At 61.4% G+C, this 11786-nt stretch overlaps 1 protein-coding gene across 1 annotated transcript in view; it reads right to left on the bottom strand.

The window, feature by feature from the left end:
- Positions 1-862: 862 nt before the first annotated feature.
- The window catches only part of IL17RE (interleukin 17 receptor E), a 30886-nt gene continuing 19962 nt past the window's right edge, over positions 863-11786 (bottom strand). The window contains exons 10-16 of the mRNA XM_045025170.1: positions 11484-11531; positions 10788-10833; positions 9582-9730; positions 9354-9422; positions 6106-6157; positions 5384-5491; positions 863-4162 (exon numbers count right to left, since the gene is read on the bottom strand). Of these exons, the coding sequence (XP_044881105.1) occupies positions 3447-4162; positions 5384-5491; positions 6106-6157; positions 9354-9422; positions 9582-9730; positions 10788-10833; positions 11484-11531 (1188 nt within the window). The 3' untranslated portion in view covers positions 863-3446. The remainder of the gene's footprint in view (positions 4163-5383; positions 5492-6105; positions 6158-9353; positions 9423-9581; positions 9731-10787; positions 10834-11483; positions 11532-11786) is intronic.

Here is an 11786-nt window from a genome sequence, read left to right as displayed (position 1 = left end):
CCGGTGGGTGCCAGCCGCATGCCAGGTGCCCCATGATGCAGACAAGCAGCTAGGCCTTGGAGGCGCTAGCCTGGGTGGTTCCGCCCACCTCTCAGACCAGGGCTGAGCAGGTCTCTCACTGGGGGCAGGAAAGCGAGAGGTTGCACCCACCCTAGGGCCAGATACTTAAACAGGTACTTCAAAGGGAGCAACAGTGGTTCACGCTGGGCAATAGGGTGACCAGATGAGAGGAAGAAAATATTGGGACACGTGTGTGTGTGGGGGGGGGGGGGGAGAGGTTAAAAAAAAGAGTGCGAAATATCGGGACAAATTGAGTCTCGACCAAAGATCAGTCGGGACATGGGACAAACACCTAAATATTGGGATGTCTGGTCACCCTACTGGGAAAGCCCAGGGCCCTCAGGCCCAGCCAGTGCTCTGGATGTGCCATGGCCATGCACAGGGTGCACTGGCTCACGCTGGCAGCCTGAGGGGCAGTGCCCTACCCAGCAGGGCCGGCTCCAGGCCCCAGCACGCCAAGCGCGTGCTTGGGGCGGCATGCCGCGGGGGGCGCTCTGCCGGTCACCGGGAGGGCGGCAGGCGGCTCCGGTGGACCTCCCGCAGGCATCCCTGGGGAGGGTCCGCTGGTCCTGAGGCTTTGGTGGAGCATCCGCAGGCATGTCTGTGGGAGGTTCACCGGAGCCGCGGGACCGGCGACCGGCAGAGTGCCCCCCGCGGCGTGCCGCCGTGCTTGGGGCGGCAAAATGGCTAGAGCCGCCCCTGCTACCCAGCGGCATCAAGTCTGCTGCAGTTGAGACAGCCTGAGACTTGGACCATGGTGCTAAAGTCAGGCCCAGGTACAAAGCAGAGGCTTGCATGCAGGGTCACTGTCCGGTACATCAACTTGGCAAGAACAGAGCTGGCCTTCCAAAAACACGCCTAGTCATACTGCAGAACACCCCAATACAGGGTCATGGGTAGCCAGTGGGTCTTAGCCAGGGGTATGTGTCCCCTTGGGGTACGCAGAGGTCTTCCAGGGGGTACATCAACTCCCAAAGATTTGCCTAGTTTTACAACAGGCTACGTAAAAAGCACTAGTGAAGTCAGGATAAACTAACATTTCATGCTATGCACTGGACTGTAAATACAATATTTATATGCCAATCATTTTATCAGATGGTAAAAATGAGCAAGTCAGCAATTGTTCAGTAGCAGTGTGGTGAGGGGTACGGTGAAAGGGGAGCCCAGGGACACGCTGACCCCTGCTCAGGAGAAGGTCAGGCTGACAGGGTAATGGATAGAGGTTTTGGTGCAGGGTGGTAACATAGAGGGGTGATCCGTAACTCGTATCAGTGTAGAAAGAGGGTCACAGGGGTGTCTGTCCAGCCGAGGGGGAACAGAAAGGCCCATCATTCACTGGCTGTATCCATTGCAGCGGGCAGACACGTGCGTACCCGTCACCATTGAGCCAGGCGCTAGGACCGAACTTCGTTGGCAATAAGCCTGGTTGGGCACCTTCACTGCAGACCGGAGTCCGTGGTTGTCTTGGGCTGTATGGGCGAGCTGGCGAGAGTGGGTGCAGCACGCCCAGAGCGCACACGCAGCCAACACTGACATCTGCAAGCGCCTGGACAGCGGGGGCTGCATCCCCCCACACCCGTCCCAGCCTCAGTGCCCACATCCTCACTGGGGTTGCGGTGCCCCAGCCTGGCCGAGGGCACAGGAGCAGTGGGCAGCTGTGCTCAATGCCTGGGGAGAGGCAGCGAGGCAGTGGTTGGCTGGGTGCTGGGACCCTGCACAGCACCAGGGGGTCCAAGCCCCTCACCCCCGGAGGAGTGCTCTGTGCCTCTTGGGAGCTGAGGGAGAGACACGAGCTCCAGGCAGTCTCCCTACGGGGACAGCACCTGCCCGGGGGGAGGCATGAGGGGCAGGCCCATGTTGGGGGGCAGTGCTGCTTTCTGGCCAGGCCAGGGAGGTGGGGAGAGGAGGCGACATCCACAGGGGGATGTCGCTGCTTCCCTTGCCAGCTCCTGCAGGCCAAGGGGGCTGGGTGGAGGGCTGGGCCCTGGCAGGCAGGTAAGCTGGTGGGACGGGGGGAAGGTGACTCAGGCCAGAGTCCCCACACTGCCGGGTGTTGCTGGGCCCTGCGGCAGAGCCTGACCCGGGTCAGCAGTGGGGGACTGGGGCAGCAACGTGCCCAGGCTGCACCATGACAGGGAGAAGGGGGGGAGGTGTCCATCAGTGCCCAGCTGCCCTGGGATTCATGCCATGCCCGGCCTGATGCCAGAGCTCACCGGGGGGCGGGGGGGGGGCTCAGGGCCCACACACTCCTTGCGGGACGGCATGCTCCCCTGAGGACACCTACACAAGAGCCCAGGGCATGGGGCGGGTGGCACAACTGGCCCAATGTCCCTCCCAGGACGGGCTGCGCCCAGCCCCACATTCAGGGATGGTCAGGGGCTCGCTCAGCCCAAGTCAGCCAGGGACTGGAGGTGAACAAGTCCCCAAATCCCATCCCCCACGCTCCCGGAGCTGTGTGAGGTGGCACCCACCCCCCTTGGGGTGGCAGCACCAGCTACCTGGGCACCCAGCCTGGCAGGACCCCTCCTGTGGGCTGCTGGGCTTGGCACAGCGGGGGCGAGGCCAGGAGCTGCACAACAGGCCCTCCACAGCCGGATTGATCAGCCGAGCCCTCACAGGCCATAAACTCATTGATTCAATGTCCAGACACCTCCGCAGCCAGCTCCTGCACCCCAGCCGGCCGGGGGCTCTGCCTGACACGCCAGCTGCGTGGGGAGCAAGTGCTTGCCCAGGCTGGGACTGACGGGCACTGGCCCTGCTGTGGGTAGAGCCCCCTGAACAGGTCACCTCCCCCCACGCCCACGCCCACTCCCACCCCTGGGCAGGGTCAGTGACAGCATGGCAGGGGGCTCGCCCAGGACTCTGCCCCCTAGGGCCATTACAGGGCCAGCCCCACCCCCTCCCCAGGGGCCCGCCCCTCAGGGCCACACAGCCCTACCCTCTGCACCCAGGCCCTGTCCCTCCCCCTCAGGGCCATAGAGTCTCTCCACACTCATGGCCATGGCAACAGACCCACAATGGTCACCAGAGGATGAGGCAGGTCCTGCCCAAGAGCTGGCTGCAAGAGGGCAAATGTCCAAGCCCCATTGCCCCTGACAGACCCTGCACCAGGCAGTTTCCAGCCCCAAGCAAACCCAGGCCCACAGGCCGCCCCTTGTCAGGACACCTCCGTTCTCCTGGGTCCGGGGGCTGCCAGCCCCTTGCAGACACATTTGGTCTCAGGAATGGATGTGGCACCCTGGAGCCCAGCCATGTCCACACCAGCCCCTCTCTGGCATCTCCAGGGACCCTGGTGGGGGCTCTGCTCCCCCTCCCAATCATCCCAACGACAGCACCGAGTCCCTTCCCCGGCCCAGGTCCTTGGCACGTGTCCCGCTGCAGCATGCTCAGGGGCAGCTGGGTCTCTGTGAGGTCAGCCTGGGTAGAGGGGCGCGGGGGCTGAGCCCCACAGACCCCACCTGGTGGGCTGGCAGCCTGGCCAGGGGCGCCCCCTTGGGCTGCTGCAGCCGGCACAGCTCCACCCTGCCTTGCAGGCACTTTCTCGTCTCTGACATGAGCATCCTGTGCAGCAGCGTGCTGGGGCGGAGCCAGGCGGGGGGCTGGGCACTGCCCTGCAGCAAGCGTGCCAGGCCAGGCAGCTCCCGCGGCAGGCGGTAGCAGGGCAGTAGGCACAGGGCAGGCGGCACGTCTCGCTGGCTGCACAGCTCGCCAAAGTAGGCCAGCGCCCAGTCGCCCAGCTGCCCTGCCCCCCTGCCCAACTGCAGCTCGCTCTGCAGACAGGACATGGCTGCGCCGAACAGGTCATGGGGGTCCGGAGAGCCGCTGCTGCCTGCGGCCGCCCCCCGCCACAGCTGGTAGAGCCGGGCGCTGCCCTGACTCCACAGGAGCAGCACGGTGCCCTGCTCCCGGGCCACCAGCTCCCGCTGCACATAGAGCCAGGGCAGTGCCCCCAGCCGCCCCACGCTGCCCGCCTCCCACAGGTCCAGCCGCACGTCGCAGCCCAGCGCCGAGCGCAGCACGTCCGCCAAGGCGCAGACCAGAATCTTGTGCTCCTCAGAGTCGGGGGAATAGACCACCAGGACGGGCCGACGGCCCCGCGGCGCTGTGGGGAGAGGGCAGGGTCAGTGGCAGGGCTGCCCCCGGCCCAGGGCTCTGCAGAGGGCGGCTCCTGGGCAAAGCGCTCCAGGCTGCCTGGCTGACAGAGTCCTTCGCCTGGCTGAGCTCCCATGCAGGGCCCTCCCCACCGGCTCACGTCTCCTGCTCAGCCAGCAAGGCCCCCACCCTGCTCCCTTCCCTGCTGCTTCCTGTCCTACTGTGCCTACAGCCCCCCAGGATCCTGTCCCCTCTGCCCCTCAGATCCCAGCCCCCAGATCCTCCTCAGATCCTGTCCCCTCTACCCACCCGATCCCAGCCCCCAGACCCTCCGTTCCCCAGATCCTCATCAGATCCTGTTCCCTCTGCCCCCCGGAACCCAGCCCCCAGGCCCTCTGCTCCCCAGATCCCAGCCCCCAGATCCTCATCAGATCCTGTCCCATCTGCCCCCCCAGAATTCAGCCCCCAGGCCCTCTGCCCCTCGCGATCCCAGCCCCTCACTGGCTTCTTGCTCCAACCCCCCAGACCCTCCATTCCCCGGATCCCAGCCCCCAGATCCTCATCAGATCCTGTCCCCTCTGCCCCCCGGAACCCAGCCCCCAGCCCCTCTGCCCCCCCGGGATCCCAGCCTCTCACTGGCCCCCAGCCCCTCTGCCCTCCGGGGATCCCAGCCCCTCACTGGATCCTTTCCCCAACCCACCAGGATCCTGGCCCACAGCTACTCTGCTCCCCGGGATCCCAGCCCCCAGATCCTCATCAGATCCTGTTCCCTCTGCCCCCCCCGGAACCCAGCCCCCAGCCCCTCTGCCCCCTGGGATCCCAGCCCCTCACTGGCTCCTTGCCCCAACCCGCCAGGATCCTGGCCCCCAGCCCCTCTGCCCCCCCAGAACCCAGCCCCCAACTCCTCTGCCCCTCGGGATCCCAGCCCCTCACTGGCCCCCAGCCCCTCTGCCCCCTGGGATCCCAGCCCCTCACTGGCTTCTTGCTCCAGTCCCCCAGGATCCTGGCCCCCAGCACCTCTGCCCCTCAGGATCCCAGCCCCTCACTGGCCCCCAGCCCCTTTGCCCCCCGGGATCCCAGCCCCTCACTGGCTCCTTGCCCCAACCCGCCAGGATCCTGGCCCCCAGCCCCTCTGCCCCCTGGGATCCCAGCCCCTCACTGGCTCCTTGCCCCAACCCCCTCAGGATCCTGGCCCCCAGCTACTCTGCCCCCTGGGATCCCAGCCCCTCACCTGTGGTGAGTTTCCGGAGGCTCCTGTAGTTCATCAGCAGGACGGTCCCCAGCAGCCCCAGAGCCAGGGCCAGCCCCAGGGCGAGCAGCCCAAAGCGCTTGCGAGCAACTGGAAGAGAAGTGGTGAGAGGTGCTGTGCAGTGCTGCCTTCTGGTGCTACAAGCTCATGCTTCATCACTGCAGCCGAACAGCGGCAGGGGTCAGGAAGGGAGCCCCTCCCCCGGCATATCCTCTGGGGTTGGTGTTTTTGGCTCCTTCCTCTGAAGCAGGGGAGTGGCCCTGGCTGGAGACGGGGCCCTGGGCAGGGCCAGGGCTCAGAGGGGCACCGAGCCGTCTCCCTCTCAGTGCTGGGCGGCTGGCTCTCGCTCACCTGCTCCGGGGCTAACCCAGCGCCCCAGGGCAGAGGGGCAGTGACCTCGGGAGGGGTCGCCTTCCTCCGTGGCCTGGGGTGCAGGTCACTGAATCACTTCCCTGCCATGGGGGCCTCGGGCGCTGGGGCCCTGGGGCTCTCCTGTTCTCTGCCAGGGCCACAGGCCAGCCAGGCTCCCACGGGCTGAGACACCTGGGTCTCACTCAGCAGCTGGGTCAGGGTGCGGGGGTTGGGTGGGGCTGGGGCTGGGGCTGGTGACCTACGCAGGGGCAGACGGGCACATCTGCTCCCTCCTCGCCATGACCTCTCTGCCTCTGGCTGCCCCCCGGGGTTCTGCATGGGGCCACACTCACCATCTGGGCACAGGAGCTGCTTCCGGGCAAACTGCACATCGGCGCGCCACACCTGCCGGGCACAGAGAGAGCACGTGTGGGGGTTGACACCAAGGGACTCTGTGACGTGGTGGGGGGTCCTGTGACCCTGTAGGTGGAGAGGGCTCTGTGACGTGGCAGGGGGAAGGGGGCAGGGGGCTGTGTGACGGGGCAGGGAGGGGGCTCTGTGACACAGCGGGGCAGGGGGCTCTGTTAGGGTTGCCAGATATCCGGTTTTTGACCGGAACACCGAGTCGAAAAGGGACCCTGGCGGCTCTGGTTAGCACCTCGCAGGTCCGGCTCCTAGGCAGGAAGGCCAGGAGGCTCTGCGCGCTGCCCCTGCCCCAAGCACCAGCTCCAAGCTCCCATTGGCCACGAAGTAGCCAAAAGAACATAAGAATGGTCAGACTGGGTCAGACCAAAGGTCCATCCAGCCCAGTATCCTGTCTACCGACAGTGGCCAATGCCAGGTGCCCCTGAGGGAGTGAACCTAACAGGCAATGATCAAGTGATCTCTCTCCTGCCATCCATCTCCACCCTCTGACGAACAGAGGCTAGGGACACCATTCCTTACCCATCCTGGCCAACAGCCCTTAACGGACTTAACCTCCATGAATTTATCTAGTTCTCTTTTAAACCCTGTTATAGTCCCGGCCTTCACAACCTCCTCAGGTAAGGAGTTCCACTGGTTGACTGTGCGCTGCGTGAAGAACTTCCTTTGATTTGTTTTAAACCTGCTGCCCATTAATTTCATTTGGTGACCCCTAGTTCTTATATTATGGGAACAAGTAAATAACTTTTCCTTATTCACTTTCTCCACACCACTCATGATTTTATATACCTCTATCATATCCCCCCTTAGTCTCCTCTTTTCCAAACTGAAGAGTCCTAGCCTCTTTAATCTTTCTTCATATGGGACCCTCTCCAAACCCCTAATCATTTTAGTTGCCCTTCTCTGAACTTTTTCTAGTGCCAGTATATCTTTTTTGAGGTGAGGAGACCACATCTGTACACAGTATTCGAGATGTGGGCGTACCATGGATTTATATAAGGGCAATAATATATTCTCAGTCTTATTCTCTATCCCCTTTTTAATGATTCCTAACATCCTGTTTGCTTTTTTGACTGCTGCTGCACACTGCATGGACATCTTCAGAGAACTATCCACAATGACTCCAAGATCTTTTTCCTGTTTAGTTGTAGCTAAATTAGCCCCCATCATGTTGTATGTATAGTTGGGGTTATTTTTTCCAATGTGCATTACTTTACATTTATCCACATTAAATTTAATTTGCCATTTTGTTGCCCAAACATTTAGTTTTGTGAGATCTTTTTGAAGTTTGTCAGAGTCTGATTTGGTCTTAACTATCTTGAGCAGTTTAGTATCATCTGCAAACTTTGCCACCTCACTGTTTACCCCTTTCTCCAGATCATTTATGAATAAGTTGAATAGGATTGGTCCTAGGACTGACCCTTGGGGAACACCACTAGTTACCCCTCTCCATTCTGAGAATTTACCATTAATTCCTACCCTTTGTTCCCTGTCCTTTAACCAGTTCTCAATCCATGAAAGGACCTTCCCTTTTATCCCATGACAGCTTAATTTACGTAAGAGCCTTTGGTGAGGGACCTTGTCAAAGGCTTTCTGGAAATCCAAGTACACTATGTCCACCGGATCCCCCTTGTCCACATGTTTGTTGACCCCTTCAAAGAACTCTAATAGATTAGTAAGACACGATTTCCCTTTACAGAAACCATGTTGACTTTTGCCCAACAGTTTATGTTTTTCTATGTGTCTGACAATTTTATTCTTCACTATTGTTTCGACTAATTTGCCCGGTACTGACATTAGACTTACCGGTCTGTAATTGCCGGGATCACCTCTAGAGCCCTTTTTAAATATTGGTGTTACATTAGCTAACTTCCAGTCATTGGGTACCGAAGCCGATTTAAAGGACAGGTTACAAACCTTAGTTAATAGTTCCGCAATTTCACATTTGAGTTCTTTCAGAACTCTTGGGTGAATGCCATCTGGTCCCAGTGACTTGTTAATGTTGAGTTTATCAATTAATTCCAAAACCTCCCCTAGTGACACTTCAATCTGTGACAGTTCCTCAGATTTGTCACCTACAAAAGCCGGCTCAGGTTTGGGAATCTCCCTAACATCCTCAGCCGTGAAGACTGAAGCAAAGAATCCATTTAGTTTCTCCGCAATGACTTTATCGTCTTTAAGCGCTCCTTTTGTATCTCGATCGTCCAGGGGCCCCACTGGTTGTTTAGCAGGCTTCCTGCTTCTGATGTACTTAAAAAACATTTTGTTATTACCTTTGGAGTTTTTGGCTAGCCGTTCTTCAAACTCCTCTTTGGCTTTTCTTATTACATTTTTGCACTTAAGTTGGCAGTGTTTGTGCTCCTTTCTATTTACCTCACTAGGATTTGACTTCCACTTTTTAAAAGATGCCTTTTTATCTCTCACTGCTTCTTTTTACATGGTTGTTAAGCCACGGTGGCTCTTTTTTAGTTCTTTTACTGTGTTTCTTAATGTGGGGTATACATTGAAGTTGGGCCTCTATTAAGGAGCTGGGAGGGCAGTGCCTGCAGGCGAGAGCAGCACACGACGCCTCCTGGCCTCCCTGCCTAGGAGCCGGACCTGCTGCTGGCTGCTTCCGGGGTGCAGCACAGTGTCAGGACAGGTAGAGAGCCTGCCTCTGACTGGGAGCCGCCCGAGGTCAGCCCACACCCTAGCCCCAAGACCCCCCCACAAACCTGGAGCCCCCTCCTGCACCACAAACCCCTCAGCTTCACCGCACAGTCCATACCCCAGCCGGAGCGGAGCCCTCACCCGTCCTGCACCCCAACTCCCTGTCCCAGCCTGGAGCCCCCTGCACCCTGAACCCCTAATTTCTGGCCCCACACCAGTTAGAGCCCTCACCAACCCCACACCCCAACCCCCTGCCCCAACCCAGTGAAAGTGAGTGAGGGTGGGGAGAGCGAGCCACCGAGGGAGGGGGAAAGTAGTGAGCGGGGGGCCTTGGGGAAGGGGCGGGGCTAGGGTGTTCGGTTCTGTGGGATTAGAAAGTTGGCAACCCCAGGCCCTGTGGTGTGGCAGGGGGTCCTGTGACCCTGCAGGGGAGGGGGCTTTGTGATGCCAGATGCATGAACAGAAGAATGGCTGGGTAAGGTGAGGGCAGAGCCATGTGAACAGGGCAGCACGGGGGCGGGGGCCTTACCAGCACACAGCCGCCCAGGATCTGCAGAGGCAGCAGCAGGGTCAGCTCCCTGGGGCCGAAGCTCTCTGGCTGCAAACCGAGAAGGACACCATTAACCAAAGAGCACTCCCTGCCCCCCAGCTGGGCACAGGGGGCTCTGATCCTGCCCGCTGGCCTGAGGCCTCAGCATTCCCTGGCAGCGAGCACAGAGGGTCTCAGGGTGCCAGGCTCCCAGGCCAAGCCACTTACGCTTGTGATGGTGTAGACAGGCGCCTCTGGCTCACACCAGCTCCCCTGCCGCTGGCACAGAGCTGCGCTGAAGGATGCCGGGACAGTGGAGGTCACACGAAGGAGAAGCTGCAGGAACCGGACGCTCACAGACACGTTCCAGGTGGTGTCTACAGGGAGAAAAGAGGAGGGGTCGCTCAGGGGCCTACCCAGGGCCTGCAGGGCGTCTGTGGGGCTCTGGCATAGGATCCCTGGCTCTCACGCGAAGCAGGGCCAGGCCTGGCCAGCACCAGGAAGGGAGAGGTTGGTCAGTGTCAGGGACGTGTAGGCGGCTGTGTGTTCTTTGCACTTACGCTACGTTGTGGAAGTAGGAGGCAGCCTCCCAGCATGCTCTGCACTCAGGCTAAGCAGGCAGCAGGCAGGGACAAGCAGGGGACCTGGGCAGGACCTCCGGTAGGAGTGGGGGTGAAGATGTGTGGTCTGGGAAGCGTCACAAACTGCAGAGCGCGCTCAGCACAACTGACAGAGCCAACTGGGGCCGGAGCTAGGGACGAGGTCAGGGACAGGGTTAGCCAAGGTCCTGGGACACAGGGCTTGTCTGTTTGCTGGAAGCAAAGGGAATAATATCCCCTGGTTCCTGTGATCCCTTTGTAAACTGCAGTGCTCCTCCCCAGACTGGGTGAAGCATTAACCCTTTCTGCACTGAGCTGATCTCTCTTGGTCAGACTGAGCTGAGCTGACACCTTACCACTAAAATAAGTGAACCCTCAACAGAGACACCCAAGGAAAACACAGGAGGCTGCAGGGAGTGGGGTGGGGGCTCAGCAGGGGGCGCTCTCCCCGGGCAGTCGGGGCTGGCCCCAGGGCAGTGCTAGGGGGCGCTGTTCTGTGCGGTGCTGCCAGGTGGTAGCTCCCCCCCAGAGCAGGCTGCATCCTGGGGCTGGGGGAGCCATTGCTGCGCTCAGGGAGCTCCGAGGCGCGGGTGGCGCAGGGCACTGGGGGACCCAGTGCTGCCAGGCTGCACAGAGGGAAGTTGTCAGTCTAGGGCTCAGCTGAGATTCTGCTGCACGGCACTCCCTGTCCCCCCGCCCAGCAGACCCTGAACCAGCCCAAAGAGCCACTGTGGGGCACCAGGCCCTGTTGCCAGCCGGTCGCTGGTGTGTGGGGCCCCCAAGTGCCCCCCGAACACCCAGCCGTCCCCACTGCAGAGAGGCAGGGCAGGCTCACCTGGCCGGTGTGGGCACTCCACGTGGCTGCTGTTGCCGTAGGAGAACTGGAGAGAAACAAGGAAAGTCACCAGAAAGGCCCTGCCCGGGGCGGGTGTAGAGGGAGGCCAGGCCAGGGTCAGCACTCGCCAGCAGGCCCCTCTGGCCGGGCACTGAGCACTGAGAGCGGAGGCTGCTCACATGCCACTGAGGGCGCGGCAGGGGAGGGTGCCCGGCACTTGTGCACTTCAGCCCTTTGCTGGCCCCAGCTTGCCAGACTGTTCTGACAGACGCTGGGCAGGGCAGGGCAGGGCAGGGGGCCCATCAGCCCCTCTGGGTCGGCTCTGGGGCAGGGCCAGAGCCCTTCCTCTGTAAGGTGGCACCACCGGGGGCATTGGCCAGTGGCTGCCTGCCCTGTGCGAGACGAGGGCCCAGCTCGGCAGCCCCGGCCCACTCTGCCCTGACTGCGCCCGCCCGCCCACCTGCCTCTTCCCGGCTGGCGACAAGAGGGCAGCGGCCAGGGCGCCGGCTCTTACCTGGCAGGATCCCCTGGAAGGGGGCCCCAGGGTCTCTGGTAGGGGTGCCAGGAAGGGCAGGGTGGGTGGCGCTGGAGCTGGGTTCAGCATGTGGCTCAGGGAAGCCACCCAGCCAGAGATCCCAGGGAAGCACCAGGACTCCTGCCAGCGGGGGCTCGTCTGGGGGCATGCGGGGGGCTCACCTTGAAGCAGAGCAGAGGGTGCACGTCCACCTTCTCCACGGTGTAGGCCTAGCCCAGAGCAGAGACCATGTCACAAACTGCAGCTGGCCCTCACTACCGGGGCCCCCCCACCTCCTGGGGACCCCCGTACCTCAGCTCCTCCACCTCCTGAGGGGCCAGCCCACCTCCCCCATCTCCCTGGGGACCCCCGTACCTCAGCTCCTCCACCTCTCCCACCTCCTAGGGACCCCCGTACCTCAGCTCCTCCACCTCCTGGGGGGCCCACCTCCCCCATCTCCCTGGGGACCCCCATACTTCAGCTCC

This window comes from Mauremys mutica, chromosome 7 (assembly GCF_020497125.1).
Source record: "Mauremys mutica isolate MM-2020 ecotype Southern chromosome 7, ASM2049712v1, whole genome shotgun sequence".
Classification (NCBI taxonomy): domain Eukaryota; kingdom Metazoa; phylum Chordata; order Testudines; family Geoemydidae; genus Mauremys; species Mauremys mutica.
This window is presented reverse-complemented; position numbering and strand designations above follow the sequence as displayed.